This window comes from Diceros bicornis, chromosome 7 (genome assembly GCF_020826845.1).
Source record: "Diceros bicornis minor isolate mBicDic1 chromosome 7, mDicBic1.mat.cur, whole genome shotgun sequence".
In the NCBI taxonomy this organism is placed as follows: Eukaryota; Metazoa; Chordata; class Mammalia; order Perissodactyla; family Rhinocerotidae; genus Diceros; species Diceros bicornis.
Window position 1 is genome coordinate 71,831,912 of NC_080746.1, and position 27,263 is coordinate 71,859,174.

General features: G+C 34.7%; 1 protein-coding gene across 4 annotated transcripts in view; it reads left to right on the forward strand.

The window, feature by feature from the left end:
* Positions 1-27,058, forward strand: part of FAR1 (fatty acyl-CoA reductase 1) — a 70,430-nt gene extending 43,372 nt beyond the window's left edge. For 3 of the 4 annotated variants that reach the window (XM_058546022.1, XM_058546025.1, XM_058546024.1), the window contains exons 4-12: positions 2,395-2,574; positions 5,073-5,250; positions 6,294-6,338; positions 6,461-6,579; positions 7,538-7,605; positions 9,080-9,251; positions 16,725-16,854; positions 22,495-22,622; positions 24,124-27,058. In XM_058546022.1, coding sequence (XP_058402005.1) covers positions 2,395-2,574; positions 5,073-5,250; positions 6,294-6,338; positions 6,461-6,579; positions 7,538-7,605; positions 9,080-9,251; positions 16,725-16,854; positions 22,495-22,622; positions 24,124-24,286 — 1,183 coding nt within the window. In that variant the 3' untranslated portion in view covers positions 24,287-27,058. Of the gene's footprint in view, positions 1-2,394; positions 2,575-5,072; positions 5,251-6,293; positions 6,339-6,460; positions 6,580-7,537; positions 7,606-9,079; positions 9,252-9,559; positions 9,732-16,724; positions 16,855-22,494; positions 22,623-24,123 lie in introns of all 4 variants that reach the window. The other variant, XM_058546023.1, reaches the window with a different exon arrangement.
* Positions 27,059-27,263: the final 205 nt, after the last annotated feature.

A 27,263-nucleotide genomic window follows, 5' to 3' on the forward strand; every position in this document is an offset into this window, starting at 1 on the left:
GCCCACCTTCCTCACAAAAAAAAAAAAAAAAAAGAATAGTTGGATTTTTTTATTTTTAAATACTGAAAATGTTAGAATTTTGGAAAGTACTCAAAACTATTTTTATTTTTTAAAAACATTTCCTTGTGGTCCATCTTTGAACATATATTGTTTTAAGTAAAATGTAAACATAGAATTTCTAATTTTATTTATAGAAACATCTATGTTTTTCATTATTTTTATAGTTATAATTTTCATGATGTGATGATATTTCATCATGTTGATATACCACAATTTATGTAATGTTCACTTAGTATAGCAAATTTAGGGAATTTTAATTTCTTTTTGTTTGAAAAATTAGTTTTTCCTCTGAGTTATAATTTCACTAGATTAACTAGATTAATAACTATCATTTCTATAATTCCTGGTACTTAGTCCTACTCTCTTTTGGATCAGTTGTAGCAGTTTATAGTGTCACCAACAGTGTATTACTTTGCCAGTTTTACCATAGTATTACTGGTTTGAGTATTTCAACTTTTTTTCCCCTCAAATAACGAGCTATAAACAAAAGTTGAATAGAAAGCAAAAAACTACCCATCATCTCATTATCTTAAATAATATTTATTGAATGCCTGTTTCGAGACTATGGTAGAAATAATGCTAAATACTTGCAAACTATTTATTTCATTTAATTTTATACAAATCCTAGTAGGTAGACTCCATTATTGTTCCCATTTACAGGAGAGGAACCTGAGGCCTGAGTGCTTGAGTGACTTTACAAGGTCACCTAATCCTAGCTGATAGGCCAAGTCAGGATTTGAACCCAGGTCTTAGTCTATCTTGTTCTTAATCTTGCTTCACTTCATAATATATGTATTTTTTAAATATTCTTACAGATTTTCCATGTTTTTATTGCTGTCATATAATTATTTTAATGGCTGTATTCTTGCATTGTGATAAAATGCCTCCTTTATTAAACCATCTTATTCACAGTGCATGTTTGGGCTCTCTCGACTTTTGCTATTACTAGATGATGCTTCACTGATTGTTTTTCTGCATATATACTTTTGCATTTGTGAAATTACTTCAAATAAATTTCAAGACGGGAATATATAAATCATCTTGGGGTCTTGCATGTGCCTCTTGTAACAAATGTACCAATTTTATTAGAATACCCCTTTGAATCTTGTAAGGTAATCTTATAAAGTTGTTTGAATTAATTGCTACAAAGAGGGAAAAAGCATTCTTACTTGATTATATGTTAATATAATTTAATGCTTCTGAGTTTTCTTTGACTGTTTTACTGTTAATGGTGACTCTGCCTTAGCACTTTAAAATTGTTTAACCCTTCTAGTTTCTTTTTTATGTTTTTGAGGGCACGACAACCAAGTTTATTAGCATGATCTTGCTTTCACTGCGTGTTTCTTTTTTTTGTGAGGAAGATCAGCCCTGAGCTAACATCCATGCTAATCCTCCTCTTTTTGCTGAGGAAGACCGGCTCTGAGCTAACATCTATTGCCAATCCTCCTCCTTTCTTTTTTTTCCCCCCCAAAGCCCCAGTAGATAGTTGTATGTCATAGTTGCACATCCTTCTAGTTGCTGTATGTGGGACGCGGCCTCAGCATGGCCAGAGAAGCGGTGCGTCGGTGCGCACCCGGGATCCGAACCCCGGGCCGCCAGTAGTGGAGCGCGCGCACTCAACCGCCAAGCCACAGGGCCGGCCCTCACTGCATGTTTCTAATTAAACATGTTATGAAGAAAAGCAACCCAATTCATATGAAGACAAAATATTCAGTTCAGTTCATTTTCAAATCATATTGTTAATAAGTTCTTTTTTATAATAATTACTTTATTTCTATAAGTAGTTGCGTTTCTGTATTCACAGAAAGGGGGGACAGGAAGGAAAGATTGTTATGACTGTTTTTCCAGAAGACCTGGGGAAGCCAGATTCCCATCAAGGTCATTGCCCCTGGTAAGCTTAGATAAAATATTCAGATAACCATCTTAATTTCTTCTTGGGGTACATCCATATCATGAAACTGTATACTTTTAAAAATCAAGATGCAAGAGAAGGCTAACATGACTTCAAAATGTATACATAAAAGCCAAAGACTGAAATTATTTGTGTTTATTTCTGGATAATATAAAATTTTTAATTTATACTTTTATTTTTTAAATTCTAATAAGTTTATTTTCTAATGAGAAAATCTTTCTTTTTAAACACAACTGGTAGAATGGGTGTACTTCATATTGAAATAAAATACACCAAATCACAGCTAAAGGATCAGTTGTAAAGAAACAAAAATCTCTCTCTCTCTGTCTGTCTGTCTCTCTAATGGAAATAAGATTTTTTTTTAGCAGGTGAAATGAATGACATAGCTTCTAAATTTCTCATTGTCGCTTTTTCTTTTACAGAGATGCTGTTCAGTTAAATGTGATTGCTACACGACAGCTTATTCTCCTTGCACAACAAATGAAGAATCTGGAAGTGTTCATGCATGTATCAACAGCATATGCCTACTGCAATCGAAAGCATATTGATGAAGTAGTCTATCCACCGCCTGTGGATCCCAAGAAGCTTATTGATTCTTTAGAGTATGTTTGTTGGAAATTTATATACATTTGCTTTGATCCCAAAACTTTGGATCCAAGTTTATCTATTTATATATATATATCTCTTGGTCTATTTCAGTTTCTCTCTCTCTGTCCACCTCTTTCCACCCACACATATATGTACATTTATCTCTTCCTTTTTTAACAAACCATTAGGTTACTATATTATGTTGTTTTTATTGTATAGATTTATATCTAAGTGACCGTTGGTGAGGTCAGTGTGGAACTTTCACTTTTGTCCAGGTGTGATGGTTGGATGAAGGCCTCTGAACAATTTATGCGTGATATTAGGACGTCTGTTTTCCAGGAAATCAATCCTAGCGACCAAGTAGCACCTGATACCTATGGAGACTAATGACTGCCTTCATTAGCAAAGTTCTAATTTATTAAATATTGTCCTTTTTATTTTGCCCAATGGAGTATATCTATGGAGGGGCCTTTAATTATAGAGAATCTGAGGAGTCATGGTCCTTTAACTGATACTCCTAGTGTTACTGCTTATCATCTTTCTGAGGACTAGGATCCTATTAGCAATTATTGCATGAGAAATGTTTGTGAGTATTTAATGGATAGGGAGTAAGTGAAGTATGCTTATCCCATGGCCAAGATTTCATTTGCCTCAGCCTGTCCTTTCCATTAAGTGAAACAAACAGAATCAGAGCAAAAACAAAAAAAGGGGTCTTTTTTTTTTACTTTTATAGACTATAATTGTAGAACCAGTATTTATCATATCATCACATGTGTGTTAACCTTCATATAATGTCCCTGTGAGCTTTTTCCTCCTTTATTTTCCATTTCCCCTCAGGTCTCCTTTCTTCCCAGAGATCCTATCCACTTGCAGCTCCTTCGTTACCATCCCATGCTTTCTCAGTTGAATTCTTTTCTTCCCAAGGGTGCTACAGAGTGTTTGTAGCTGTTCATAGCCCCTTCTCCAAGTTTTCTCCTAAAATAAGCACATAAGTCCTTTTTTTTAAGGCTTTTTTGCTAATCACTATGAGGAAGCAGATAGACTGTAAGAAAATTAGTAAATATGGGAGCTTATCAAAACATGGTAATTCCCTGGTTTCTGTTTTCTGACTCCATTTCTTAGCTGGTCCCAAATATCTACCTCATTTTCCTCACAGGTCAGTAGGCAGAAGTGTTTAACATCTCTGGGAAAAGTTGAGTATGGAAGTTAATGAAGCTTTTTACTTTTTCTGTTATTAGCAGTTGGTATATCTCAACATCTAAGTTGCTGAGAAAGAGGCTGTAACTTTCTAATTCTTTATCTCCTTTCTTTGCTTACAAAGAAATTTAGCTAACAGATAATTTAGCTAACAGATAGATTGGCTCTGTAAGCTCACTCCAGTGATAAGGCTTACTGGCTAAAGTCTGTCCTCGGTTTAGCTGGTTTTTTTTTTAATGTAGTAACTATCTCTTCCACTTTTCAAAACTCTTCTCCACTGTGGAATTTTTCCTTAGTTGAGTAGCAGCCTCCCTTCAATTTCGTTAATATTCTTTTCCTTTCCACACACAAAAGCTTCCACATACATAAGAAAATTTATCTTGGTAATCTTCATTTTATGCTTCCTCATCAGTTAGTATGGGTATCATTAAAGTGTGACAGTATAGTGAGTATGCAAGTATGCATACCATTATAGACAATAAGGAAGAGTATCTGAAAACAAGTACATAACATACTGGAATCAGAAATTTAGACTGAGAAAGACCATAGATATCACCTAGTGTATCACCCTCTGTTTACAGATTATCAGAGTAGACCCTTTCTTCAGAGACACTGAGAAAATTAGAGGAATTTTGTGACTTCATAGTAGGTTGCTAATTGAATTTTTATAGCACGGTTCAATTTATTTTTATTGTTTATCCTAGTATTTGTTAATCTCCCTAGTGAGAGCATATAATTTTCATTGCTTCATTGTAAATATTTAGATTACTAGACCTTTTATATTAATTGTAAATGGATGTTCATTGCAAATGTATATAATTAACATGTTGTGCTGTTAGGTGGTCCTATATAGATCTGTAATTCCTAATCTGAAACCCTTGGGGCAAGATATATTTTAGAATTTATTTGGACTTTAGAAAGGAATATAATCTATGTTCTGTGTAATAGAAATAACTTCACCTAGATCTGAGGTAGTGCCGCTGATCAAACATGTGAAGTATATGAATATTTACACTAAGCAGTATTTAAAAAAAGGCCATAAATCAGTTCAGATTAGCTTTTGCTATCTCCCATATGATTTATGAAAGAACTCTAGGTTTTCAGACTTTTTTGGATATAGAAATTGGATAAAAGAGATGTGGACTTGTAGTTGATATTTAATGAAAATAAGACTAACTTCCATATTTTTAGTAAAAGTTGTCAGATCATTTGAGTCAGAGGAACAGATATGTTTGAATGTGCAAAGTTAAGTGGTTTTTCATTTTATAGTAAAACATCTGAAAATCTTTTTCCATGCAATTTCTTTATTTACCAGGTGGATGGATGATGGCCTAGTAAATGATATCACACCAAAATTGATAGGAGACAGACCTAATACATACATTTACACAAAAGCATTGGCAGAATATGTTGTACAACAAGAAGGGGCAAAGCTGAATGTGGCGATTGTAAGACCATCGATTGTTGGTGCCAGTTGGAAAGAACCTTTTCCAGTAAGTTGTTAGAAATCTTTTTAAATAATTGAAATTGAAAATTTTAAGTCATAACTCTGTATAAAAAGAGTTGGCAGTTGTTTAAGAACTGTGGTACTATGGCAAAGCTGTTTTTCATTCATAGAAAGGACACTTTTATTTCTAGTGTAATGCTGCATGTATAGAAGAAATGCAAATCAACATTTAAAAAATCTTAATTGAAAATTAAAGCAAAGGCTCTGATGTTGTCTCAAGTCAAAGGAGACCATGCCTTATGAGTTTTCTTTTTGGTTGACAAGAGACCAGACTCTGACACATCAACATTTTTGGTTTTTAAAATTGTTTGCTGGTTAGCTTCCCTTGGCAGAGGTGAAGGGAATAGAGATGAGAATATTCAGGATCTTATTTCATTTGCTTTTTAGTACCAAAAAGAGGCAGGCCTTCCAAGAGATAGAATCCACCCTGTATAGATCACAGCTAAGAAAGATATCCGAGATTTCTATAATTTGCTGTAGAAAACCTGGGCATTATGGTATTTGTGAATCTCTGGAATAAGACAAAACATCGATATAAACTGACAGATAAATTGATTTAGGAAAAACTTAGGTCTCTATAATGGTAGTAAGTGATAGCATCTCTTTAGTTGCTTTGACAAGTATTCTATTTTCCTCTATTTTATTCAGTAATTTTGAGGAGGATTTATCATTTCCCCCTAATCTCAGGATATTGCATCAGTAAATAGCACAAGATCAAACTTGAACAGGCTTAATTTAGCAAAAATATGTGACAGGTATAAACTCCTTTTTATAAACTTCTCCTTGCAGAGAGTTAGTGGAAGAGTAGGTAACATCTTGAAAATGATTTTACTTAGCCATGTGCGATCCCAGTTCCTGGAAGACTGTTTCCACTTGGGACGAGCAGAAATATTCTGGCCTGAATCTAGTCTATTTTTTAGTTTTTAGAAGAAAACTGCCATGTATATATGTGGAGTTGTAGATTTCAAATGATAAATCTCTAGTTTCATAATATTTCTAAGCTCCCTTTTTTTAAATTTTTGGTATTAGGGATGGATTGATAACTTTAATGGACCAAGTGGTCTCTTTATTGCGGTAAGTAAACTTTTTGATTTATTTAATATTCTGTATATTTTTTCTGTTTTTTGAATATCTTTATATGTATGTATGTACTTTGGCTTATGTATCTTAAGGTGTTGTTTTTAATTTCAACAAAGGCAGGGAAAGGAATTCTTCGGACAATGCGTGCCTCCAACAATGCCCTTGCAGATCTTGTTCCTGTAGATGTAGTTGTCAACACAAGTCTTGCGGCAGCCTGGTATTCCGGAGTTAATAGGTATATGAGGTGACAATGTCGCTTGTTAAATATGTAGTAACTGAGAAGAAGAAACAGAGCTACTGACTGATGTTCATTAATCCCTCAGCCCTGATTTTCCCACACCAATGTATATGGGCATTATCACTTCCAACTGCAAGAGTTTTTTTTATCACATATGCTGTAGCACGTGGTTTCATCAGCAATAATTAAGCATTAATGTTAATTCTCATGTACTATATCTATACTTATAGGATGGGCAAGTTCATTAAGGGTTAAAAATGAAAAAAATAACACCTGCCCTCCCCCTGGATTTTTTTTTTAATCCAAACTAAAACAAGATATAAACTTGGCATACGTAAAGAGCTGAAATTCTCAGAGAATGACTTACATATATCAAACATGGCACACTAGAACAGCTTTAATCAACTCATAGGCCTCCTTTTAAAAGGGAGTAGTAGCATTTACAGGGAACACCTAAACTTTAAGCTTCTCAATTTTTTTTTCCTAATTTATAAACCGCCCTTATTTTGAAGTCAGTATTTATTATATCCTAAAAAAGGGAGGGATATGATTATAATGAATATATTGTTTCTGGTAAAAGAGAACTCGGTCCATAATTTTTTTCAATCAGAGCCTCTGAAAATGGGAAGGAGATTGGAAGAACTGAGATTGTTGTTGTTCTCCTTACATTTAAAAATAGACAGTCCTGCTAATACAAGGAGGAAAAATAGGAAAAGAAAAAAAAAAAATCTGTATTTTTTAATAAGTAATTTTTCTGGTAGGGGAGGGAAAACGGGTGGTTGTAAATAGTCATTCAGACACAAAAATTCATCTTTTAAGGATAATTTTTAAAATAATCAGTGTAGAAAAGGTACCCATCATCCTCATTTCTTTCTACTTGAATGTCATATATGATGTAGATTGGATAAGTTGGGCCTCTTTTTATGTTTCATTGCTTTGATCTTTGTTTTTGCAGACCAAGGAACATCATGGTGTATAATTGCACAACAGGCAGCACTAATCCTTTCCACTGGGGTGAAGTTGGTATGATTTTACCTGTGTTTTTGAATCTTAGAATATATCTTAAAAAACTTAAAACATTCACTGAGTTTTTTTGTTAGAGTAACCCATGAGGCATTAAGGCCACTGAGTTGCCAATTTAGTCTTATTTTAATTGCCATCTTAATATCTGCCAGTACTGCCTTGTGGTCCTTAATAATGTTTCACAAATTTAAAAATACCTGCTGTGTATTTCCTCCCCGTCCCACCCTTGTCTGACCCTTACTGTTTTTCTGCTGCCATCTGCGGCAACCCTCGTAGATACCATGGCCTGGAAACAGTGCTTTTTTCCCTCCCTCATGGCCCTCAGTCCTGCTATTGCCTATCCGGAGGCAATATCTCTTCAAACTTCAAGAGTTGGTTTATCGCAGGAGATAGCTAGTGGTCCCAAGAGTAATAAATGAAGGAGTTAGCAAGTAGGATACATGTTGCCAGAATATTTTGTGTTACATTTATTAATCTTTTTAAATTCACAAATTCATAGTAGGTAGTGTATATGCTATGTTACTTGTTCTAGAATAGGAATAATATAACTTAAAGCCTACTGAAATTGAATCATTTTTAAATTGTGGATTTATGTTTTCAAATTTAAAGTAAAATATATTTATGACATTGATTTAGTAATAGGTCTTATTTTAATTCTGATTGAACAATTTTTGTTACCCTTGCGAGCAATTTTGATTTTAAAGTAAATCTTTTGTTATTTGTCTTAGAAAAAGTGGCATTTTTTATTTCAGTTTAAAGATTGATTCTTAGAGCATATAAGAAAAAAAACTAGTATTTTAATTTTGTGTTAATTATTTAAATAGTATTCTTTTAGGAATTTTAAAACACTTTAAATAAGTTAGGTTTTTTGTAATCTTTCATTATGTTGTAAAGTTTAGTAAAAATCAAGTCAAGCATTATTTTTTAGTGAATATCTCAATATATGTTTCCATTAGAATATTAACATAAAAGATAATAGATTTGATTGTGTTGACATTTTATAACCTAAATCAATTACAGCAGCAGTTAATTTTGGGTTGTTTTAAGTTTGTTAATATATGTTCATTTGAGCAACTTAATTATTCATAAGCAAAGGATGATGATTTTCCTTTTCTTTTTTAAGTAAGTACAGTAATAAGAATCTGGAAAGAGGAACAGAAAGAAAGAAGCTATCGAGAGAGGTGAAATATAGAAAGTGACATTGTAAACTGACATAGGTAAAACATTAAAAGGATTTTTAGCAAAAATTCATTCATCTAATTAAAATTTGTAAATAGTGGCAGTTGTAAAACCACTTGAGTTCTAATACCCATATTCTCTTAGCTGCTATAGAGAGTAGAAAAGTTTGTTTTTTAAATGAGCGAACTTGGACATCTTTGGTAAAGTATTTTGCTTTGTGAAAACATGATTTTTTTTTTTCAAAACTTCATTACATGGTTATTATCAAAGCTGTTACACAACTTTTCTTCCTCAGAATACCATGTAATTTCCACTTTCAAGAGGAATCCTCTCGAACAGGCCTTCAGACGGCCCAATGTAAATCTAACCTCCAATCACCTTTTATATCATTACTGGATTGCTGTAAGCCATAAGGCCCCAGCATTCCTGTATGATATCTACCTCAGGATGACTGGAAGAAGCCCAAGGTAATGGTGACTAGCTCTGTCTTATCTGTTCCTCTGACTGTTGAACAACCCATGCTTACGCTAAAATGCATATTAACTCTGTATTTGTTTATGCTTGTGATAAGGCTTAATGGCCTTTTGTGAATGAGAAGACTCTTGAATTTAAGACTTTGTCAGAAAAACAAAGGTAGTGTTATAATTCACTCTAATTTATTCTAAAGTTTGGTGGATAAATTATTGTCATGTGCTGAATTCTAGGTCTAACTTTAGGTATTTTTTCTGAATAACAAATAACATTCAAAATGCTTTGACGCTTATTTTTCCTACAGGATATTATCTAAATCATTCCTTCAAGATGAATCCTTTAAACCAAGTACTCAGGCGCCCCAATCTTAAGTTGTATTCCAACAACTTATTGCTTCATTATTGGAAGGGTGTCACACATACAGTACCTGCATTATTGCTCGATCTTGCACTCAGGTTGACAGGTCAGAAACCGTGGTAAGAGGAATAGCAGTAAATACACTATGTATTGGTAAGGTGGTGGAAGCTTGCTGGAAAGACGGAACAGTCACTAGCATGAGCTTTACCTTTAGCATTTTACTAACCTGATTAATCACAATCACAATCAAGATGCTAGGACATTTCTTAGAAATTAGCATATTTGGGGAGGCTAGTGTGTGAATCTTACAGGGCCATTGATCCTCCCAAATCCCATAATATAGGAAATGTCCAGCATCAAGATTGTCATTGTTATTATAAGCTGAAATTGAGCCCTTCTCCTCTCCCCCTTAAAAATTTAGGGGTAGTTTTATAGGGGATTAAGGGTAAAAAATGTTTTTTTGCTTTAAGTAGGTTGTCCAGTTGTATATGAAAAAACATAAGATGCTTCTAGAAAATTAATTGCTTGAAATAGCTGCCCATTCAGCTTATAATATGGTAATTACAATTTTTGACTAATTTTCCAGGTTGAAAATGTCATAGTTTTATAAAAAGGTTAATAATAAATGCAAAACTTTGTATTTTCTTATAGTTGTTATAATAGCCTTTCTTTCTTCTTTCTTTTCTTTTTTATTGAAACCCCACATACTTAAGTAAAATCCTCCTACTGTCTTTACCACAATTATAGTGAAATGTACTATAAAAATATTTTTTTTTTAACTACATTGGCATTACAGTGGAGCCTTTGATTGGAGAGTTCAGGATTTGAGTATTTATGTATAAAGAAGATGCTGATTCCAGAACTTCCATCAACTGCTCAAAAAATAAAAGTGAGGTATCTGCCAGTTATAGTGTATCAGGATCTGAGTTACTTGTAGGGATTTTCTGTGGATTCAGTTGTCCATTATGTTTCAAACTCTATATGTTAAATATTGAAATATATGAGAAGTGTTGAATTGACCAACTTCAGAATGGATAAAGAAATACTCAATGGAAAAAGATCCAAAATATATCAAAATTATTTTCAGGTGTTTCTGAAATGATCTGCAAAGTGCAGTATTTGTCATTGGCAGCATTCTTTTGTGGCTAAAAAGTAAATGTAAATTTATGAGTGATGGCAAATGCATGCTTTCTTGATATTAATAAAGTTAGAGCAGAAAAGTCAAAACTAGGTCAAAGAAGTAAAACAGGTTAAATATGTCACAGTGCCTTAACACAGCGAAGGGGGCTTACTAAACTTAAAAAATGAGTGAATAGCCAAAATTTATTAAATAATTTATATTAGATGTTGCTACATAACAAGTCCTCTCAAACTTAGTGGCTTAAAACAGCAGCAGTCATTTTATTGTTTCTCTCAGGATCAGGAATTTGGGAAGGAATCAGCTGGGCAGTTTTGGCTTGGGGATCTTTTATTTGGTTGTGGTCAGATGGAGCTGAGGGGGGTGGGGCATGCAGTGGAACAGCTAGTATCACTGTCTCTTCATACAGTGTTAGGATCTCTTCATATAGTCTCTTTACGAGGACTAGTGGTAGCCTTAGGAGAATTGATTGCTCACATGATGATGGAAGGCTTCAAGAAGTATTTCAGCAGGCAGGGTGGAAGCTGCTACATGCATTTTCTGACCTACCTGTGGAAATCATGCAGTACTTATTTCTACCTCATTCTTTTAGTCACAAGCGAGTCATAAGTCCTCCGAGATTTAAGGAAAGGGGATGTAGAGAATGGTCAAAATCATGTTATAAATGAGCAAGTGAGATGAAAGGTATTGTTGTAGCCATTTTGGGAAAGTGCAGTCTGCTACAGTCAGCCTTCTGGCCACAACAATTCGTATTCTTCCCACATGGAAAATACACTTGCTTCTTCCTCCTAAGACCCCTCTGGCATCAGCTTGAAGCCAGTGTTTGGTCAGCTAAATCTCGTGCAATTGTGGATGAGGCTCTTTAAGAGTGGTTTTACGAGTGTAGTTCCTCAAGTGTTGGTCTGAAAACCTGTAAACTAAAGCAACAAGTTACCAACTTGCCATACGCCTAATACGTAATGGTGAGACAAAATTGTCTAAAATGACTTTAGAGAATCTTGTTCAAAAAGAGAGAAAATTGGAGGCACACAGCAATCACTGGTCCATAACAACTATATTCCAGCTGGGTATGTGTTGATGGTTTCTTAATTAGGGCTCAGTCTTACTCTCTGGGAATTCTCCATGGCTCTTAGCTCTGCTCTCTGAGTCATTTTCTTTTTCCAGAAAAAAAAACGGCCTGTGTTTGCAACTGAATAGCCTTCTTATCCTACTTCCTGCCCATAAAAGGTTGGGAGTCCCCAAGGCAGGGATTAGTAAACTTTTTCTGTAAAGGGCCATGTAATAAATATCTTAGGCTTTGCAGGCCATATGGTTTCTGTTGCACCTACTCAACTCTGCTGTTAAATATAGCTTTCACCTTGCAACTACTCAATTCTGCAGCGATAGACAATATGTAAATGAATAAGCATGATTGTGTTCCAATTAACCTTTATTTACAAAAACAGGTAGATTTGGCCCCTAGGCTCAGATTTGCTGACCCTTGATCCAGAAGCCTCTTCATTTTGTACTGTCTCTGTCCCTTTAAGTATAAACTGATAGGGTTCCTTTTAAAAGTGTGTGGGTTTCCTGTTTATCTTTTTAAAACAATCCACTTCATTAGACCAAAGCCATACCCACAGATCTCTTTGAGACATGCCCTTCTCTATCTTGGGTTCCTTATGAGGTTGCTATGGGACAGTATCCTTAGATCTTAGATCCTTGCTTCTTAAACAATAGGTTTCTATGAGACATTTCTTTTTTCTTTTCTTTTTTTTTTTTTTTGTGAAGAAGATCAGCCCTGAGCTAACATCCATGCCAATCCTCCTCTTTTTTTTTTGCTGAGGAAGACTGGCCCTGAGCTAACATCTATTGCCAGTCCTTCTCCTTTTTTTCCCTTTTTCTCCCTAAGGCCCCGGTAGACAGTTGTATGTCATAGTTGCACATCCTTCTGGTTGCTGTATGTGGGATGCCACCGAAATGCATTTATTTTTCTTTTTTGTAAGGAAGATCAGCCCTGAGCTAACATCCATGGTAATCCTCCTGTTTTTTTGCTAAGGAAGACTGGCCCTGGGCTAACATCTGTGCCCATCTTCCTCCACTTTATATGGGACGCCGCCACAGCATGGCTTGACAAACAGTGCCTTGGTGCGTGCCTGGGATCCAAACCCAGGCCGCCAGCAGCAGAGCACACGCACTTAACCGCTACACCATGGGGCCAGCCCCTCTATGAGACATTTCTTTAAGATCTGGAGCCTTTGTTGGAAAGAATCTGTGAGGTAGTACCTTCAATCTTTCTGAGGTCTTAACAAAGAATCTTACATCCGCATTCTGGATTTGATCTACGCTCAGAAGTCATTTCATAAAGAATTCCTGGCTGGCATTTTACATTTTCTCCAAATTCTACTCAGATAGTTCACTTTTTAAGATCATCTTTGTCCTCTTTGAGGAAATCTTCTTGGCTAGGTCATTGAGTTTATTAGGCATAGTTTCTGTTTTCCATGTTAACACAGATGACACTTGTTCTTCCAACTTCCAACAATATTTTCCTCACTTTCCTTTAAGTCCTCACCAATAGATTCCTTAAAGTCCTTTAAGGCTTCCACTAACATTCTTTTCTTGGTCCTTCCAGGTTTGACCAATGGTCCCCTCAAGGGCCTTCCAGATTCTGTCTACCACCTGATCCTAAAGCTAATACTACATGTCTTAGGTTTTTATTATAGCAGCCCCTCACTCCTAATACTAAGATCTGTTCCCCTTATCTGTGCTGCGTGGCGAATCACCTCAAACTTAGTATCTTAAAACAACAATCATTTTCTTTATCTCTCATGACTTCTGTGCATCAGGGATTCTAGAAGACTCTGGCTGGGTGGTTCTGATTCTGGGTCTTTCAAGTGGTTGCAGTCAGATAGGGACTGGAGCATGTACACTGTGGAAGGAGTGTTAAAGGAAAGGAAGGGTGCAGAGCAGCTGGGGTGGCTGCGCATCTTTTGCTGTTCATGTAGTCTCAGAGCCTCTCCATGTGGTCCCTCCACATGGCCTAGTTTGGGCTTCTTCTCAGCATGGCAGCCTCAGGGGTGTTGGACAGCATACATGGCGACTGAAGGCTTCAAGGGTGAGTATTCCACTGAGCAAGGCAGAGAGCTCCATCACCTTTTCTTGCCTACCCTTGGAAGTCACACAGTGTCATTTCCACCTCATTCTATTGTTTATAAATGACCTTCAGCTCTTGATGGGAAGATAGTCAAGATGATATTGTAGGTGAGCATGTAGGATGGGAGATTATTGCAGCCACTTTTGGAAATTGAAATCTGCTCCAAATAGGAAACATCAAATAAAGAATCTTATTACCTGAGGTTTGTCCTGTGCGAGGCTTCCTAAGTATCAAAGCAGAAGTGATCCTTGAACTCTGGGAGCTTCTAGGCTAAAGGCAGCAAGAGACATAAAGATTTTTTATTTAGGTAATTTTACAAATGTTAAATACAAAGTCATAATTTATATTATTTAATTTGTTCAGCTATTTATTGAGCAAGGGACTGGGCTTTATACCTTATATTGGGGCCTTAATATAGTGCCTACTTCTACATTAAATTAATGTTAATCATGTCATTCATGGTGTCCGTTTTACTATTTACATTATTCTGAGTGTCAGCAGATAAAAATCTGACTTGCTGTATGTCTTGACATAATTATAAAAAGTACAACTCAGATATGCATCATATGGATGCCTCGTTAATAGTCATTGGGGACAAGGATGCATGATATTATTGCATGTAGAAGCAATATAAATTATTCGCTCTAGCTCTTGAAATACAGTAGATTTTTCATCACTGTTAAAAATGGCGTTTAAAAAAATGGTTCAATAGTCTTGTATTTTGGTTATTTAGCTTAACTCTCTCTAGCTTAATTTCTCGGAACCTGATTTTTTTTTTTCTGGGTGGTTCTTAGCAGAGGACAATTTTGCCCCCCTTGTGAGACATTTGATGGTATTTGGAGACGTTTTTAGTTATCACAGCTGGGGGAGGAGTGCTACTGGCATCTAGTGGGTAGGGGCCAGGGATGCTGCCAAGCATCTTTCAGTGTACAAGACAGCCCCCACCACAAATAATTATCTGGCCCAAAATATCTATAGTGCTGAGGTTGAGAAACCCTGAGAGGACCATTAAGATCTTGCCCTACTCTAAAGGATTGTGATTGATTACTTTTTGTGGGTTGCCATAATAAATAAATACTCAGAACATACATGGCAGTGTAGCCCCAGGCATGTGCTCTTATGACATATTTAACCAAAGAGTGGTGGTGCAAAGTTTTAAGTTTCTTTTTAGCCTCCATAGTATTCAATCCAGTACTTTTATTGCTTGATAGATATTCTGTGAACTTCACTCATATTTGGCCTTTTAAATTTCTTTCACTGCCTCCGATTTTTTATTGCAATTATTTTGGAAGGCTGAATCAGTGATTGGTTTTAGGGTAATTCCATCACTTGAATGAATCTGAAGATAAAACTAGGTGAAAATTGTCAGTGAAAAAGGAGTTAGGAAGAAAAACTTTTTAATATGTATGTTGGAAAACCATGTTAACCAACTGTATGTATGTGTGATTCAAGTATGCTGGCTGTGACAGTAGATATTGATTTTCTTACAAATCTATTATATCTTGTTGATTTTTAGAAAAAACTGTCTATTCTCCTTTCTTATAGCAGCATGTCTTGGTTTTTTCCCCCCAAGTGTTTCCTATCTATATAAACTATTTCTGTCGAAATATAGCCTCTGATGCACGAAAATCTTTCTTGTGTTTAATGGAGGTTTTATGTTGAACTACAGTTTTTCTTTTCATAGTCCATATTGCCTCATTTTCTCTCAATATTTTGGATTCATGGTTTCTTTCTAAAAGTATTTGTATCATCAGAATTGCTTAGTTAATGTTACTGTTTTGATTCCCCGCCCCCGCCCCCCCCCATTTCTGATGTTCTGATTTTCTACTATTTCCCCCATTTCTAAAGCCCTTAATTTTGGGACTCTGTAAACTACATTTAATTTCTAATCCTTATTGTGGGAATATAAATAGAATTCTTTTTTAAGTATTTCTCCACAAATTATTTTTCTGTTTATCGGAGGTTAGGAAGTTTTGGTGTGTGTTTTGTTTCAAAAAGTTCTTTCTTCCTTTTTCCTGCTTATCCTAGGTAATTATTATTGTATAGATGTTACTGCTCGGATTGGTGTTATGATATCAATGACTTACAGTGAGCCATGCTATATAAAATGACAGATTTAAAGATTAAGGCCCTGCACCCTTTTAAAAAGAAACAAAAAAATATTGAACTCCCTTATTTCTATAAGGATGGAAATTGGTGATTTGGGGAGATAAGTGAATATCTTGAATATTTGTTTCACAAAGTTCAACGTGAGTCATTGATACCATGGCACATCCAGACAATCAAAAGTGATACCTATCAGTGTTAAAGAGAAAGTTATTTAAAATATATGGAGAGAGGGAGAGTAGACTAAATGGCAAACGAATATTTCTGTATACTTTGCTTCTCTGATGCTGAAGAGTTGAGATAATATAACAAAAGATGTTATGAGTTCACAGGAAATCTTAGTAAATGTAGCTGAACTAAAATGTGGTTTAAGGAACAAAAGGCAAGGGAATTCTGATTGAATCTATTTATTTGGCTAGTATTATATGTAGAAAATTTGATCCTAAACTGTTATATTTCCTTTGAAAATTAATTTCATATATCAGCAGAACTCTATTTAGGCAGTATTAAATTTATTTGCTACTGCTTAAAAATATATTTTTTTCCATTTTGGATTTATGAAATATTCTTTCAAGATGCAGAAATATTCTTATTGCCTGCTATTTTGGTACACTTGTTGAATTATGTATTACAATTTTACCGTTAATGTCTCAATATAGAAATTGATACCCTGGGTGGTGGTGAGATTTTTCCTAATCTATGCAATATATGAATTTGTCAATTTTTCTTATAATACAGGATGATGAAAACAATAACTCGTCTTCACAAAGCTATGGTGTTTCTTGAATATTTCACAAGTAATTCTTGGGTTTGGAATACTGACAATGTCAATATGTTAATGAATCAACTAAACCCCGAAGATAAAAAGGCAAGTGTTTTCTGTTTTATATTAGAAAATAAGTAGCATGCTAATTAGAGAACCATTAGCAACCTGAGAAATAATTGGTTATTTTCCACAACTGTTATGCAACAAGAAAGTCATTGATCTGTTTATAGTCTCTCATTAAAGCCTCAATCATAATTGTTGGTGGTGAAATAAAATTGCCTTACCTTAGAATTTATAATGTATTTGAGAGTGGCAGAGAGATTTTCAAAGTGTGGTTGAAATGTTCTCTTTTTCCTTTTAATGTCAGGTTCATAGCGAACTTAGACTTCTTTATGCATTTTTCCCTTGAACACTTCGGTTTTTTTGAGTTTTGAGGAAAATCTTCTCTCAGAAATAGTTTTTCATATACTCTTTTACTTTTTATCATTTGACATTCTGCCTTCTGTTAGATTGAAACTTAAAATTCGTGTGTGTTCTTTTTGAGGTTACCTTAGATATTTTAACGTGTATACCTAACAAAGTCTAAATTAAGCAATTTTGATAGCCTCTTCCTCAGTGATAGTTAGGACTTCAAAGTATTGTAGTTGTGAGTACCATCCCCGCTAACTTATATAGTTATACATGGCTTTAGTTCTCTATTTAAGCCTTATAAGTAGAAATGTTTATTTTATTCAGTTTTACTTAGATTTAACTATATATTTACCGTGTCTTTGCTATCAGATTTTCTCTTTAAGATCATTTTCTTTCTCCGTGAAATATATCCAGATAGCAGAATATGATTTAGTAGGGGGTCTGTTAGTTTTTGATTATCTAACATGTCTTTATTTCACCCTTGTTTCTGTAACATGATTTCAGCACATTAAAGATAACTCATTTTATATTCTGTCTTATGTTGTTGCTGTTGAAAAGTCAGTCTAATTTGCTGCTGCTTTACAGGTGATCTGTTATTCCTGGCTCCTTTTCAGAGTTTTCTTTATGTTTGGTGTTCTGTGGTTTTACTATGAATGTAGTTGTAATTTTTAAAAATTTATTGTTTTGGGCTTTCTGGATCTGAAGTTTGATGTCTTTTAGCAATTCAAGAAAATATTGCCTCTTCACCATTCTCTTATCTTCTTGGGAAATTTTAGTATATGTTATATCATTCTCTCCTCCAAGTCTTTCTTTTTTTTTTCCCTTTTTCTCCCCAAAGCCCCAGTAGATAGTTGTATGTCATAGTTGCACATCCTTCTGGTTGCTGTATGTGGGATGCCACCGCAGCGTGGCCGGACAAGTGGTGTGCCGGTGTTTTCCCGGGATCCGAACCCCGGGCTGCTAGTAGCAGAGCGTGCGCACTCAACCGCTAAGCCACGGGGCCGGTCTAGCTCCAGGTCTTTTAACTTTAATTTCATGTTTTGTATCTCTCTCTTTCTGGTCTGAAATCTAGATAATTTATTAAAGTTCTATGGCAGTATATCAGCTGTGTCTAAACCACCCAATTGAATTTTGGGTTTCAGTTATTATATTTTTATTTTTAGAAGTTCAGTTTATTTTTCAAATCTTACAGACATTTCTTTTAAACAATCTTTAGAATTTTTTTCTTCAAACATGTTAAATATAATTGTTTTAAATTCCATTTCTGCTAATTCAAACTACTAAAGGCTTTGCTACATCTGATTTACTATCTGTTGTTGAAGCTGGGTGTCACTTATGACACCTTGTTTCTTTGTTTTTTATTGTTGTTTGTTTCACTGTAAATTCACGTTCCTTGAAGATTTCTGTGGGAATTTTTTGAAGCCTAGATTGAAATTGCAGTTTTCCAGTGAAAATTTGCCTTTGTTTTTCACCAATAGCCTAGTAACTATTAGCATTAACCATCTAGGTGGCATTAACAAGCCAGGACCACTTGAAAATATCTGATTAGGTTTTTAGCATAACTCAGGTGAATACAGGCCTTAAATAGACTGTAGGGCTGGTTCATGATTATAATTTCCCAAAGGAGTTTTTTTTTTTCATCTTCCCAGGACCAGCTTCCTTTCCCTTCCTACTTTTTTTTTTTGGTGAGGAAGATCAGGCCTGAGCTAACATCTGTGCCAATCCTCCTCTTTTTGTTAAGGAAGACTGGCCCTGGGCTAACATCCCTGCCTATCTTCCTCCACTTTATGTGGGACGCCGCCACAGCATGGCTTGACAAGCGGTGAGTCAGTGCGCACCTGGGATCCAAACCCGGGCCGCCAGCAGCAGAGCACGTGCGCTTAACTGCTACGCCACGGGGCCGGCCCCTCTTCCTACTTCTTTAAAAAAGTTTTTTAATGATTTGTTTTATTTAACCCAATATATCCAAAATAATATATAACTTGAACAAAATTTTAAAAATAATTTAACATTTTAGAAGTATTTAAAGGATATTTTACTTTGTATTTTTCATACTGACCCTTTGAAACCCAGTGTGCATTTTGCACTCCACAGCATATCTCAGTTTAAACTAGCTACCTTTCAGGTGCCCAAGAGCTGCTTGTGGCTTGTGGCTACCATATTGGACAGTGCAGATCTAGTCCATTCTACTAGTTCTTCGTGACAAAAGTCCTCAAGTGTGCTGTTTCTCTGCCCACTTCTGTGTATGGTGGGTTTACTTCTTTTTCACCCTTGCTCTGAGGATACAAGTTTTTGGGTTCTTATCCTTTTGCAGGAGTATTCTATAATACTCCTTAACTTATGGGGCCATGGACTTTATATAACCAGTCTTATTCCCTGCCTGCAGCCTTCAAAGCAGAAGGTCTAAGTTACCAGGGTCCTGCAGATAATCTCAGGTTGAAAGATTTATGGCTTCTGCTAATTCCTTGCTTTCTCCTTCCCCCACACTCACCCCTGTATCCCAGTGTGCAACACAAACTGCTCAATGGATTATTAGAAAGTGAGCACCCAGGTGAAGAAATAGAACATTATTACCCGCAGAAGATCCCCTCATGGCCCCTCCCAATCACTACCTCCTCTCTCCTCCCAAAAGTAACTTGTCTTGAACTCTAACACTACATGTTAGTTTTACCCATTTTTGGCTTTACACAAATGGTATTATACAGTATTTTTTGTTCTTTTGTTGATAGACATTTGAGTTATTTCCAGTTTTGGGTTGTTGAGAACAATTCTTCTGTGAACCATGTGTACACATGCGTGTAGGATATATATCTAGAAATAGAATAGCTGAGTCAAAGAGTATTCATATGTTTAATATAGTAAATAATGCCAAACATTTTCTTAAGTGGTTATATCAATTTACATACCCAGTGGCAGTATATGAGAGTTCCTGTTAATCCACATCCTCCCCATTATTTGGCATTTTCATTTTTTTATTTTAGCCACATTAGTGGGTGTGTAATGGTGTCTCAATGTGATTTTAGTTGCATTTTGTACTACGTAAAAAGCTTCTGTAGAAACGGCAGAAAGTGTCAATAATCCTATTGAAAAATGGGCTAGAGAGATGAACAGTTTATAGAAAAATAAATGCAAATGATTCTTAACCATTTGAAAAGGTACTCAACCCCACTCATAAAAATGGAAATGCAAATTAAAACTAGACTGAGATATTTACTACTTATCAGATTTGTGAACGTGTAAACTTTGCCAACATACTCTGGTAAAGCCTTAGGCAAGTGGACCTTCTCATACATTGCTAGCAGAAATGTATATCTTTCTCCATCCTTTTATTTTCAACTTTTCTGTATTCTTACTTTCAGATATTTCTCTTATAAGTAGCACATCGAAAATTTTTTTTTCAGTCTGATGGTTTTTGACCCTTGATTGGAAGATTTAATCTATAATGTAATTCCTGATAATTTTGGATTTAAATCTGAATCTTAGTGCTTTCTATTTATCCCGTTTTAAGTTCTTTTTTCTTTTCTTTATTGCTTTCTTTGAGGTTATCTTTTACAATTTCGTATTTTCCCATCTGTATTAGGTACGTAGAAATATATTCTTTTTTAGTTGTTTTGGTAGGTTACTTTAGAGGTTACAGCATCCTTTTTTAATTTATCGTCTAATATAATATTGATACTTCTACCTTTTCCCAGACAATGCAAGGATTAACATCTGTCTGCTCTTGTTGTTAACGTATTTTGTGTGTGTGTGTGTGTGTGAGAGGAAGACTGGCCCTGAGCTAACATCTGTGCCCATCTTCCTCCACTTTATGTGGGATGCCGCCACAGCATGGCCTGACAAGTGGTGCCTCGGTGCGTGCCCGGGATCCGAACCCGGGCTGCCAGCAGCAGAGCTCCTGCACTTAACCGCTACGCCACGGAGCTGGCCCCTGTTGTCACATATTTTAATTCTGCGTATGTGTTATGTGCCGCACAACCATTACTCTTATTGCAGTCTATGCAGTAAGTATTCATATACATTTACCAGCATAATTGTCCTTTTATTATAAAGCTGTTCATTTCTTCCTCCATCTCCAGACTTCGATCTGGAATCATTTTCCTTCTACCTACAGAATACCCTTTAGTGTACTTCCTCTAGGGTGGATCTTCTGCTGGTATCAGATTTTCTCAGTTTTTTTCTTCTGGAAACATCTTTATTTTTCAAAGATATTTATACTGTTATAGAATTCTATATTAGCAGTTTTCTTTGAGCACTTGGAAGACAGATATCTTCTCATAGTCTTTTGGCTTCCCATTGCCTCTTGAGAATTCACCTGTCAGTCTAATAGTCATTCCTTTGGAGGTAATCTATATGGCCTTTTTCTGACATCTTTAAAATTTTTCTGTTTAACGTTCAACAGTTTTTCTATGATATCCCCAAATATGTGTGTCTGCATATGGTGTATGTGTGTTTTGAATCTGTGGCTTGATGTCTTATCATTTTTGGAAAATTTCTAGCCATTCTCTTCTCAGATGTTGCTTCTGTTCCATTCTTTTTCACTCTTCCTGTTGGAACCCAATTACAATTATGTAAGACCTTCTCATATCTTCTATCTTAAGTCGTCTCCATTTTATTTCAGTTACTTTAATGTTTTATTTATGGTAGCTTCTTTTTTGTCTAGAACTTGTTTTTTTCAGATAATTAATGGTATATAGTGAATAATCTATTTATCACAACAACAACAAAAACTCAGTGTATGGAGGAGCACAAAATAAGCCCTTTTATTTTGTCATGAAATAGCATTTTTGTAAGGCTTTCTTTTCTAGATTTATCTACCCTTTTCATCAAATGTCTTAGTTACTGTTATCTAAACTCCTAAGCAAGCTTTCATGATGTATTATTTCTCTTGATGTCAATACTATTCTCTAGGAAAATTAATCTGTGTGGTTTGCAGGATGTTTAAGAAGAGAGATACTGTAGACAGAAAGAAATTGGAAATAAATGTATCAATACATGTATAAATGAGGAATACATAGATCCATTTGGACAATGAGATTTTGCCTTTTTTCTTTTTAATGATGCAGGCTTCTTTCTCCTTACACTTTGTATACTCCTCTTTAAATGCTGACATGAGTTTTCAGATTTTCTCACATGTTTCTGTGTTTAACAGAAGGTAAGGAATAGAAATAAAAGAGCCTTTTTTGTGAATAGCAGTAAGACTTTAAAAGTTAATACTGTAAACATTTTATAATCGTGGCATTTGGAATTAGCCTTTAGAAAAAGTATGAATTTTTGACTAGTTGTGAAAAAAATTACTCAAGAAAGTAACCAATAACTATTTTGTTTTTGTAGACCTTTAATATTGATGTACGGCAGTTACATTGGGCAGAATATATAGAGAACTACTGCATGGGAACTAAGAAATATGTGTTGAATGAAGAAATGTCTGGCCTCCCTGCAGCTAGAAAACATCTCAACAAGTAAGTTTTACATGGGTTTGGTTTCATCTTGTCTTTTGGAATATTACACAGTTTTTTTTTGGTAAGCTGGTATACTAAGTGAAAGATCCTATGCTAATAATCTATTGTATCTAGGAAAAGTGCTTACCTTTGGACTGGAACTGTGGTAGATTGATTTAGCCTAAGATTGCTGAAACTTACTGTCGCCATCAGTTTCTGCTGTTCCTTAGCACTGTGTTCAGGTGGAATTTAGTTTTAAAAATCACTATCTTCCCTTATATTGCTACTGAAGAAGTAAAGATTAGAAGAAAATAAAAATGTATTTTAAACTTGAGGTAACTTATTTATTTAAAGTTTTTTTTACTTGAATACATCTTTGGAAGAGGGAAAGAGATATAATAATACATCATTCATCATGGAATTTTTTCTTTGTTTATAAAATAAAGTTATAATTATTCCCTTAGTCTCTTTATAAAAGTAATACATACTGATTGTTAAAAAAAAAAAAAACAACTCAGAAAATAGAGGAGGAAAAATCACTGTTAATCCATCATTCAGAGATGCGGTTAATTTTAATAGTAATCTCTTTTATTTGTAGTTTTTTTAATACAATTTTTATAACAGTTTTCAAGACTTGCACAATATTCTTCTCGTGCCTCCAAGTTTATGAGGCTTTGCCAGGCAGCTAGTTGTACAGCTGAGGAACTGAGGCTCTGGGAAGTTGTGTGTGCCTAGGTCGTGTTGTATTAAGTGCACAGCACACTGGAACACTGATCTTTGGACTCCTAATTCAAAGCTCTTTTGTCTACATCCATTGTTCATGGATATTGAAGTTAATGGAATTTATGTAATATTATTGCATATCTAAAGGTCTGTATTTGTTTCTAACACCATTAAACAATACCAAAAATGTTTTGAAACATGAGCAAGATAACGTGCATGTTACTCTTTGAGAGTGGGAGGGTCCTCCTGTTTAGAGCTAGTGCCATGTTTGATTCATGAGTGAGGACTTGTCCAGTTGACCTTTCATCATGTGGTTGTCAGCTATAACTGAAGGAGTAAGTTCACTTGGCTGACAACTTGAAAGCAGCTAAAGATGTCAAAAAAATGTTTATTTTGTCTGTAGGATGATGTATATAATGAATAAACCTTTTTAGATTATATAGGAAGCTTCGGAAGTGCAAAAGACATGTCTCTTACCTACAATATACTTGCTGCCTAGCATAGTCTGGGGTATGCAGGATGCTCAGTAATACTTGTTGAATGAATAAACTTGCATCCCTCATGTACTGTTATAAAAAAGCTTTGTGTTATTCATTGTTATTAGAGGTAAGTGATACATTGTTTGATGGACTGCTGTCTGGAGTATGCATAGTCAGGTTTGACTTTTGCTAATTTCTAACTTAAGGTAATATATATTTGAACTTTGATTAGATTCAAAACTGAGCATTAATTATCTGCTATCCAACAATATTTTATTCTAGAAAATATTGTCTAACACATCTCTTGATTTGCTTTCCAGGTTGAGGAACATACGTTACGGTTTCAATACTATCCTTGTGATCCTGATCTGGCGCATTTTTATTGCAAGATCACAAATGGCAAGAAACATCTGGTACTTTGTAGTTAGTCTGTGTTACAAGTTTCTGTCGTATTTCCGAGCATCCAGCACTATGAGATACTGAAGACAAGAATTTAGCATTAGAACATCTATGCATATGGTGGTCTAAATGCACAAAATGTAAAATGTACTTAAGTCATCTCACCTTTTGTCAAGACATTAAACCATCTTAGATTGGAGTGTGGAGTAATTATGGTACATTTTATGTAACGTTTTCATGTTTATGCTCATAAAAACCTAGTGAACACACTGTGGTATGCCAGCTCAAATCTGCAATAGCCGCCAAAACCTTGACTTAACATTTTGATCCCTTGGGAAGAGGAGTAGGGTGAGGGTAGGAGTGGGGAAATAGGAAAACTGACCAGTATAACTGTGCACTTCTGGAACATATTCATTAAAATATGCCTTAACATATAGTGAATTTCTAATTCTAATATTTAGTGCAATGGAAAGCATTTATTTGGACAGAAATACTAGCTAAGTTGGTAGATATTTGATTCTTCAGTGTTTGATTTTTTTCCATCAGTCGAAGTGGGTTTTAGTTTTGTAAAAATTACAGCCAAACTATTTTCACATCATCCTGTAAGTTATTGAGTGGTCTCACACATGAAAGACAATGTTCTCATTTTTCTTTCTCTACTTAGAGGTCTCATGCATATAATTTTTCTATAAACTATCAGTTGCTTTCATAATCAGAAGACTATATATTATTCTAAAGACCCTACTGAATCTAAATGAGTTTAAGAATCCATATCAACATATGCTGTGTGTTTTTTGAAGGAAAATTAAAGCAAATTCAGTAAGACTATTAGTATCAAAAAGAATAAGAATACATTTTTCTTGTCCACATTATGACCAAATAAAAATCAGTCCTATGAGATTTTGTTCATGTTTTGAAGCTGGAGGATTTCTTGAGACTTTGGCAAGTGGTGGGGGCGAGGGGGTGACGGGGAGAGAGTCACCATGCTTGTGCTCTCCTCCCTTTAGAAATTAGATAATAGGACTTTTAAAAGGCTTATACTGTCTTTCCAATGAAAACTGAAATTGCATTATTATGGAAGAATGTAATTGGAGGTAGTCATAACATTAAGAAAATGTTCTCATGTGTGTAAACACATTAATTTTTGACATTAAGAGCTGAGTTCCTTCAAGAAAAATAAAACAATGCATACAATAATGTGTATAAAATTAAATAAAGGACTTTATTTACATACCACATAAAGTAGCAAACTGTTGAATGAGTTTGAAGATATCATTTATTTTTTCTGCATGTGGTTTTAGCTTTAGAAAGAAATGCATTATAGAAACAAGTAATAGCAAGAAAATTAATGTATATTTTAATGATACATTATAATTCCCTTTAAACCTTAATAGTGATTAACTCTCCTTACTGTTTTAACATACATTTGGTTTAACGGATTGATCAACATCACATGTTGTAGTTTAGCTGATCCAAGTTGGTACTATATTTAAATCATCAACAATGTGTCTTGAATATGTTTAATGAGGTCAGTCACAATACAAAAAGTTTCATAGAACTTTACATCTTAATTTCCTTTGTCAATTTAAATGCAATGTATAGGAAGTTTATTTTATTATTGTGAAAAAACTAAATGTAGAGGAAATCACCTTCCTTGCAGGTGTGTAATTTTGAAAAGGAAAAATGCTTCCATGTTGAAGCCAGATTTTCTGTAGTAAAACTTTTAAACATTTTAAAAGAAATATGTATATAAATATATATATATATTCTTTGGAAGATACTGTGGTCTAGGACCATACCTTGTATAAGGTGTGAGAGACTATGACAGTGTCTAAAAATGGAATAAATGATTGATGCCTTTGATTTAAAGTGGCCCACGTAATTAACTATACATGCTCTATACATTGAGTGCTCCATCTCTCCAAATACATTTCCGTTCTGTGTTGAAAACATGCTAACGTTTGTATGATTTTTACACATCTGCCAAATATACTTAGAATCAGATGAATTGTCTTTGTATCTTACAGAAGAATCAGGTACAACATCAACAGGCATGTGAAGTACATGGGGTTATTTGTCTTCTGAACTATGTCATTGTTCTTATAATCTAACTTAAAGAAATGCTAACTACGAAGGCCCTGAGGCCACTGCATTAATTTGTGTGTGTTTAGAATTCTGTTGTCAGAAGAAAGCTAATGAATAAATTAATATGTCATTGTGGAATTTAGAGTTCTAAAATTGGTGTAAAGAGTATATAGATTGTTAATTCCCACCAACTAGACTTTAAGCTTAACTCAAACTTAAAAGATTTTGGAAACCATTTCTGTTTATGTCTTTTGATAGACATGGTTTTTAGTTCTGTTTCACTATGTTTTCTACACAAACTTAATTTTTAACAGGGTAGCCTATTAAACGTAAATTTAATATTTCATTTAACTCATTTGATAAAGCTATATTGTAAAACATTTGGTTTTTTCCCCCATTCACTCCTGATTCTTATAATTCCAGCATATGTATTTGTCAATTGTGACGTCACTGTGACTGTATTTAAATTTGACGTGGCAACATTATTGCTGTGTCCTAACACTCAACACAGAGAAGCATGGCAATACATTCTTTGACTTAAGGATGGTATAAAACAAACACTCTTTGAATCTGTGTAATAAAGCTTTGAAGCAGGGAGGAAAAAATCTTATTTCTCCCCTTTTTTGTGTGTTTGTCTGTAGGAACTGGTTCAGGGTTGTTTGCTTTTTGTTTTAAATGTAAATTGATAATCTTTTATAAGAAGTAAATAGAAGCATTATTGGGTGCCTTTTTTGTAAAACAAAAAGTAATAAATGAATCCCTATATTTCCATTATAGTATTTATTGTATTTTTACAATAATTATACTGAAAATCACCAATGAGATAATGTGGTTAGGATTACGGAAGCAGTCCTCACTTATACTTCTTACCTTTTTTAAGGTGTACTCATTACTTCTTGTATCCTAATGTTATTCTGAATTTCTTACACAGTATCGTAGGGGAAGCATATAGGCAGGATGAACACTTTTTGTTGGA